The sequence below is a fragment of the Odontesthes bonariensis genome, chromosome 9 (genome assembly GCF_027942865.1).
Source record: "Odontesthes bonariensis isolate fOdoBon6 chromosome 9, fOdoBon6.hap1, whole genome shotgun sequence".
Classification (NCBI taxonomy): Eukaryota; Metazoa; Chordata; class Actinopteri; order Atheriniformes; family Atherinopsidae; genus Odontesthes; species Odontesthes bonariensis.
The window spans coordinates 39724189-39732831 of record NC_134514.1 but is presented as its reverse complement, the minus strand read 5'-3'; the positions used below and the strand labels follow the sequence as shown (position 1 = coordinate 39732831).

The window sequence follows — 8643 nt, the reverse complement described above, 5'->3', positions numbered from 1 at the left end:
CAGGATCCTGGCGGCGCTGTTTTGGATGTATTGGAGCTTTTTGAGGCTCTTGCCAGGGATCCTGATGAGAAGTGCGTTGCAGTAGTCCAGCCTGGAGGAGACAAAGCGTGGACGAGTTTTTCAGAGTCAGCAATAGTGAGTGAGGGGTGGAGTTTCGAGATATTTCTGAGGTGGAAGAAGGAGGTTTTGTAAATGTGGTTGATGTGGGCTTCGAAGTTTAGCTGAGGGTCCATTTTTACTCCGAGGTTTGTGACAACTTGTGAAAGTGGAATGTCCTGTCCAGAGAAAGTGATGCTGGTTATGGGAGATGTGTGTAGTTGGTGTGGGGTGCCAATTTGCATGATATCCGTTTTGTGACTGTTGAGCTGCATGAAGTTTGTACTCATCCACGCCTTGGTCTCCTCCAGGCATGTAGTGAGATTGGATAGCAGTGTTGGAGATGATGCGGGGGGGTTGGTTTTGATGTAGAGCTGCGTGTCATCAGCATAGCAGTGGTAGTTGATTCCATGTCTGCTGATGACACGGCCGAGGGGTAGCAGGTACAGGGTGAACAGGAGGGGGTCCACGACGGATCCCTGGGGCACACCAGAGGTGACAGGCTGGGTGTGTGATTTAGACCCTCCCAGGGAAACGTATTCTGTCCGGCCGGAGATGTAGGAAGTGACCCATTTGAGAGCAGTGTTATTGATACCGATGGAATGAAGGCGGGTGAGTAATGTGTTGTGGTCTGTGGTGTCAAACGCAGCCGTGAGGTCCAGGAGGATCAGCAGAGAGGGGGAGCCTGCATCTGCCGCCATCAGAAGGTCAGGGTAGGAACGTAGACTGACCGGTAAATCGAGAGCTTGGCCTCCTGGCTCAGCTCCTTCTTCACCACGACGGGCCGGTGCAGAGCCGCATCACTGCAGACGCCGCACCGATCCGCCTGTCAATCTCCTGCTCCATTCGTCCCTCACTCGTGAACAAGACCCCGAGATACTTGAACTCCTGCACTTGGGGAAGGATCTCATTGTTATATATTTATCTCCTTTCCTATCCAACTAACTGCCATTTTTAACACACACTTGAAAAGCCTTCAGCTCTCATGCAGCAGTACAAGCGTCTTCTTGAGTAGACTGATATCCCTTGTTTTACAATATTCCCTTTCTATGTAGAAAAGGTGAACTGCAAAGTAAAATATTTACGCTTTCTGTAACTCTGTGGTACAGGAACCATCTCAACAACATCCTGTCCCTTTTTTTCACCCACAGAGAGAAGGGTGAAACATAAATCTTTAGGTAACACAAAGGGAAGGCTGCTGAAGCTTGTTAGGGTGCAAAGAAAGTATACAGAATGATGCACTGTAGAAGCTTCTGAAAGAATACAAGCAGAGCTATCAAGACAATAATACCCATCAAAATTCAATTCAGTTTTATTTATATAGCGCCAAATTACAACAAATGTCATCTCAAGGCACTTAAATAATATAGTCCAATTCAAGCCATATGTGGTGTTTATTTCTTATCTACTTAGCTTATATCATTACAAAACAGTCAAACTTACAGCAGTATTTGTATAGCATCTACACACTGTAAGGTATGTATCTAAATACTACCAACTTTAAATAAGCTATGTAGAATCTGCTGTCCATTGTTACGAAAGATATCGAACAAGTATGCATTAGTTTCCTTTCAGTGCTCCCACTGATAAATGCACAGTACGTATGGATGATGCTAGTCAAATTTGGTGTTGTAAGCAGGTATCTGGTTTTGTTCCTGTACAATATAAAACTCAAAATTTCCCTATTGGGAGGAAAATCTCAAATATTTAATTATTCCAGAAATAGAATTTTTTTTAATGACAGATTACAAAAACAGGCTGATTGTGCGCATATGTAAAAAATCCCTCCCAGCAAATTATCTGCTTTTCTCAAATATACATAATTGGCCTGGGAGACTAATCTGGATAAAGAAGGAATTGAACTAAAATTGATACAGTGATTTGCTACTTCACAGAAAAATGAAGTGATTATTTCTGTGAATAAGTTACTCTTTATATCATCTTGGATCACTGTGTACTTGTGTTTTATGCAGGCTTACATAAGCATGAAACAAGCTGGCTTTATCCCCGTCACAGTCAGATGAACAGTATAAAACTACAGGCTCATGTTGGAGTAGCAGCATCGTCTAAGGAGAGAGACTACAGCTACTGAAGACCAAAACCATGAATGCCATCAAACATCAAAAGAGCCACAGCCCAGGTAAATCTTTGATTGCACCAGTTTTGCGTACCTATTGAACTTACCTGATAATACTGTTCTGCGTGTGTATGGTTTGCATGTATAAAGTTAGACTTCTTCTTTGCATAGGAGTAAAAAAATCCAAATCTAAGAAGAACATTAACTACTTTACAAATGTGTGCGGACTGCCCTGCATTGAGAAGATTGTGACATCAGTGGAGGATATTCCTGAACCCATTCGCACCAACATAACAGGCACTATCCCCGCATGGATCAATGGGAACTTCTTGAGAAATGGGCCTGGGAAGTTCGAGATAGGTAACCAGAGGTGAGAATATCTCAAAATGTTTATCAATTTCATGCAATGCAGAAAGTACATCATGAATCTTATTCGTCCTCGCTGGTCCCGCTTTTCTCTTCAGGTTCAACCACTGGTTTGATGGAATGGCTCTCCTGCACCAGTTCAAAATATCCAATGGGCAGGTGACTTATAAAAGTAGATTCCTGTCAAGTGATAGTTACCAATCTAACAAGGAGCACGACCGCATTGTGGTGTCTGAGTTTGGGACTATCACCATGCCAGACCCTTGTAAAAACTTCTTCCAGCGTTTCCTGTCAAGATTTGAATTGCCAAGTGAGTATTCTGATCCAGTGCAAGAAAAGGAACCCGACTCCTAATGCAGCCAAACAAATGACATTTTATGGTAAAACAGTTTGGAGTACTAATGCAACCTCATTGACAACAACTTCTTTTCTTCCAGAGCCCACGGACAATGCTAATGTGAGTTTTGTGACCTACAAAGGTGATTATTATGTCAGCACAGAAACCAATATCATTCACATGGTGGACCCCGAGACTTTGGCGGCAACCAAAAAGGTGACTTGTAGGTTGACTGGAACATTTTTGCTGAGAAAAGTCACAAACAAGTGAAATTTAACCTGAATTTATTACAGGCCAATAGGCTACTGTCATGCCTCACAGGATGGTTATCTGACAAATAAAACCATAAACTAGAGTATACAATGGAAATGGTTTGTGCTGGTGTCTTTAGGTGGACTGGAGCAAATTCATTGCTGTAAATGGAGCAACTGCACACCCTCACACCGAGCATGATGGAACAACATACAACATGGGCAATTCTTACACTTCTAAAGGTATTTAAAGAGTCTGTGTTTCATGATACAAGTATGCAATAGCACAGCACCACTCGCTACAAGTCTAGTGAGCTTTAGAAGGGATCTGATTGTATTTATACTTAAAGGAGCTTACTACAACATCATCCGAGTGCCCCCAACAAAGAAAGCAGAAGGAGAAACTCTAGAGGGTACCACAGTGCTGTGCTCGATTCCTTCACTGGACAAGACCAAACCCTCCTACTACCACAGCTTTGGTGAGCAAACATTCTCAAAGTACAATCAGACACCATATTGCTTTCCCCCGACTGTAAATCCTGTCAGAACACGTTCATGCTACAGATATCCTCAAGGATTACATCATCAAGTGATGTAATCTGATCAAGTAACAGAAAAATGAGACTTGTACACAATTAGTTTCTTTATTAATGTGATACAATGAATTGTTTCAAATACCACTGACTTAGTTTGTGTGCCACAGCAATCCTTGTCTGATATACATAACATCAATCTATGGTGACAAGATGTGTGAAAATCAAGATATTTGGATGCAACAAAGTCTTTCAGATGACTTTGTTGCATCCACATACTCTGATTTGTCTGAACACAGCCTACAGGTGCATTACATGATATCTGAAAAGGACAAGTCAAAACATTTTGTCATTATCATGCCTGATAAATATCTGAGAGTATTCATTCATTAGTAAAATCAAGTATTGCTTTCAGGATTTATTAGAGAGGTTGTGGTAGATAGTCGAGGTTGGATCCAGACAACTTGGAGATTGTGCAGGAGGAAGGAGAGGGTCAGAGTGAAGCTCTGTAACGGTGGGAGAAAATCCAAAAGGAGTCATTTATCTTTACTTATGAGAAGGAAGAGGGCGCCTGCTGTGTTGGTTCTGGATCCGAGTCGGTGGTGGGCAGTGTTCGAATTACCCACCGGGCTTCGGGGGGGTCGGACTTTTTGCGGATCAATTGATGACGTCCCCCCCCCCCAAAAAAAAAAAATATCATGATATGTAGGGTGACCAGATTTGGGTTTCTGAAAAGGAGGACACTTTTTTTGGGGGGGGGGGGGGGGGTAAAGCAAATTAATTGACATCAAAAGCACCCCAAATGAATCAGCTGACACCATTGCACAGTACATAAAAGACACACTGCAAAAGAAGGGAATCTTTTCTGAATGCATTGCATTTACTGGAGATAATTGCAATACAAATTTTAGAGGACTCCGGCGTATTGAGGAAGGAAAAAAATGTTTTTGCAAATTTAAAGAAGTCCTGCAGAACACCGCTCTTATTGGTGTTGGCTGTCCAGCTCATATCCTGAACAATTGTGTTCACCATAGGTGCCTGCCTTACACATCAAGCACTCTGCCTCATACGGATCACGACCCTGGCGAAAGCACGGGAATTTTTTCTTTAACTCCTCCGTAAATGTGCACTTTCGTTTCGGCATTGCCGTAGAACCGGCGGACACACGTGCGTGTGCTTTCGTGCTACACACTCGGGGGTAGACTGACAAGCAACACACCCTTTCTTCACACAGTGCAAAAGACTAGATTTGAGGAGAAGGGCGTGACTAATGTGCGATAGGCTACAGAGAAATCTGGAATGGAGTGGAACGGAGTGGCAATTCTATTGACAATGCACTGTACATGTAGGTGTATTTATTTTTGAGCCAGTCGAACAAAATCCCGGACGATTTTGAAATTCCCCCCGGACATTTTTTTAGGTCTCAAAAGTAGGACATGTCCGGGAAAAAGAGGACGTCTGGTCACCCTAATTTTAACGGTCATCAACACCCTGCATCTCAGTGCTGCAGATGTTTTGGACTATGCGCGAGCTGCCTGCGAACATGCGAAACGCCCGCTGGTGGTACAGTCCATTGAAGGGGTGTTCCAAAACGCATTTTATTTGGTTATTCATAGTACACATTGAAAAATACTAAGTAATAAGACATTTTCAACACCTGATTTTAATAATAGATCAATTTTTTCAGTACCCCCCAAAAGTGTAATTTAGTCCCATTTGGGGGGTATCAAGTACCCCCCGTAATTTGAACACTGGTGGTGGGGCGAGCAGGCAGGTAGATGGCAAAGGCTGGCGGGGATATCCAGGATAAAGGCCAGGCAGGTCCAAGGAAACCAGGACAAAGGGAGAAAGGGCACACAGTGGAGGAGAAAGGAGTCGTAAGAGACATTTCGAGAAAGATTCACAAATATACATGGCGCAGGCCGATTTAGCACAAAAGATTGTGAGACGATCTGGCAAAGACTGCTTGCTCCTGCAGCTCCTGTAAGGAGTGAGGAACAGGTGTAGTGGCAGGAGCCATCCAGGCTCCCCCCAAAGCTCTCAGGACAACCTGCTCAGCCCACCTGACTCAGAGACCAAAGCAACAACAGCAGCCAAGCATGATGGTGACAATGTGATGGAAACTAATATAATAATCTCAATTCATTGTAGCAATGTCTGAGAGCTACGTGGTGTTCGTTGAGCAGCCCATCAAGATGGATCTGTTGAAAATTGCCACAGGTAAGCTGACAGGGAAAAGCATCAGTGATGGCTTCTCCTGGGACCCCAAACTCAACACAATCTTCCACTTGATTCACAAAGACACTGGGAAGGTACTACTCAAACACTGACCACAACTTCTCTAAAGCATGGTTTTTCCACTCTTTCAGGGACACACATTTTCCCTCCTCTTTCTGCTTTTCAGCTAAGCTCCATCAAGTATCTTGCCAAGCCGCTGTCAACCTTCCACCAGATAAATGCATATGAAGAAAATGGCTTCTTAATTATAGACATGTGTGCTTCAGATGATGGCCAGGCAATTTCAAACTACAACGTCCTGAACCTGCGCAAGTCAGGCGAGGCCCTTGATGAGGTAAAGATTGAAGGAAGTTCAGTACCAACAAGTTTTACTTTCTGTGCATCCACATCTCTCTAAACATAAGTGGAACGCAAAGCAGAATTTGGTAAATTGAGAAGGTGGTCTTGAACATTTAAATAGATACATGGCAGGTCCTTCCATCTTCCTCTCTGCTGTCCTTCAGCTCTGCTTCCAAAGACTCTTCCTGCAAGGAACGGTGGATTATTGGAGATTCCATTTGAGGAACATGTATTTCTGTCAGCTCATAATGTCAAATGACAAAGTTCTACATGATGCAAAGTTTTTTAGATACTTTTGGTAAAGCCAGACAATTGGAAGTTGTTGAGTCTGACAAGATTCATGTTTCCTTATTAGGTGTATAACACCTTGTGTAGAGTGTTCCCTCGGCGTTTCGTGCTACCTCTCAATGTGGATCATCACACTCCCTACAACTGCAACCTGGTTGACCTGCCCCACTGCACAGCCACATCCATTAGAACCAGCAAGAACAAGGTAGGCAGCCTGAAATGATCCATCTATATCAGGATATAGGAAACTCTGAATACCATTTTTCTTCTGATAGTTGTAAATAAAATTAGATTTGCTCAATGGGGTGGTCCATGAGGGGGGTCTTCTGGCACCACACCTTCTGGTCTGCCTGGGCTGGTTCAGGTGGAGACCCACGTTCATGGCAATATTGTGCAAATCTGGCATGCCTTCTCTGGGCTATAGAGCAGTCCCCCCCCCCCCCCCCCCCCCGCTGTATGGAGACACACCCACCTGGCCTTCAGCTCAGTGCGCTCCACAACAGCACGGGTGCTTTGATGCATATATGTGTGCAGTCTATTGCTCCGATTTCAGCATCATTATGGGGTATAATGTATATTTATTTATGTTTGCTTCAAAGTAATTAAGTATACAATCCATTAGTCAAGCAAACTTGATTGGAATAACAGCGGACTATTTTAGGAAACTCCTACGACAGGTCTGGATCACTCCTAAATTCTGTTCGTACCTGAAAGAAAACGTAAAATACGAAAAGATTGGTGAATGCGTAAATTCTCTTAAATCACTCGTACGGACGATTTAAGAACAAATCTGTGCGTACGAACGGTTGTTGCATGAGGCCCAATGTGTTTAAAAGGCAGTTTTATGTAATCATGGCTGCTAATTGTACGGATTAACACTTAACTAATACAAATAAAAACCTGCATTTTGTCAAATGTATTTATTTCTCACACAAGTATTCACAACTCATGCATTTAGCAGACCCAAAACTGTAGTACTGTAATTATTCTAACAATCCCTGAATACTATTTTCCATTTTCTGCCTCATTTAATCTATGCAGATTTTCTGTACACACGAGGACCTCCATGGGGAAGATCTTCATCAATACGGGGGTCTCGAGTTCCCCCAGATTAACTATGACAAGTACAACACACATTCTTACCGCTACTTCTATGGCTGTGGCTTCAGGCACCTTGTAGGAGACACCCTAATCAAGATGGACATCCGTGGGAAACACATGAAGGTAAATTGTAATATTCTAGCAAATCAAAAAGATTAGAATGTCAAACCTCCAGTCAATGATCTTAAGATTCATCAACCAGTTCAGCTAAAAGCATCATTTTACATGATCATGATACAGCATCTCTGAGAACGTAACCTTTTTTCCAAAGGTGTGGGAACATCCTGGTCTGTATCCCTCAGAGCCAATCTTTGTGCCTTCACCTGATGCTACAGAGGAAGACGACGGTGTCATCTTGTCTGTGGTCATCACTCCAAATAAGGTCAGTCAGATTCAGTCAAACATTTTGGAAACTGTTTCTTACTTCAAAGAAATGACTTTAGGAATCACAGTATAGCACAGTGCAAACCTTGACTGTTTAACACCTTGTGTAAGATCTCAGTTAATGTGACCCCCATTACCCCCCCCAGGATAAGAGCACATTTCTTCTTGTTTTGGATGCAAAGACGTTCGAGGAGCTGGGCAGGGCTGTCCTGCCAGTGAACATCCCATATGGCTTCCATGGAACATTCAATGCCACTGCATAGACAAACATGTTCAATGCATCTCTGACCTTCAGATGCTCAGACCTGCACCGAAAATGTTCTTCTTTGTCTGACTGTAAATGCAAATTTAGGTCACTACACAAATATGTATTCCTTGCTTGGACAAAAAAGATCAAACTAAAAAATGTAATCCAGCTCAGTCTATTCCTGCCATAGCTGTTGATCTTAGGTTGAACTGTTAAGAGATCTTAGAATGTGAAATGTGTTCTGTCTGTGGAACATTATGTTTCAATTTAAGCTCATTTATGCGTTAACAGCTTTAAAAAAGGTGTCTATTTGCAGACAGTATGGCTAAAATAAAATGTTCTGAATGCTGTCAGTTCAGAAAATACTGTTGGGTTTGTTTTTGCCA

The 8643-nt window shown here is 42.8% G+C and overlaps 1 protein-coding gene across 1 annotated transcript; it reads left to right on the top strand.

Moving 5' to 3' along the window:
* Positions 1-1686: 1686 nt before the first annotated feature.
* On the top strand, positions 1687-8273 carry bco2b (beta-carotene oxygenase 2b). Its single transcript, XM_075474270.1, has 13 exons — positions 1687-1693; positions 2168-2236; positions 2345-2543; positions 2638-2849; positions 2977-3092; positions 3268-3370; positions 3478-3606; positions 5812-5972; positions 6065-6232; positions 6593-6730; positions 7567-7749; positions 7898-8008; positions 8157-8273. The coding sequence occupies exons 1-13, from the start codon at positions 1687-1689 to the stop codon at positions 8271-8273; spliced, it is 1713 nt and encodes a 570-aa protein (XP_075330385.1).
* The last annotated feature ends 370 nt before the right edge of the window (positions 8274-8643 follow it).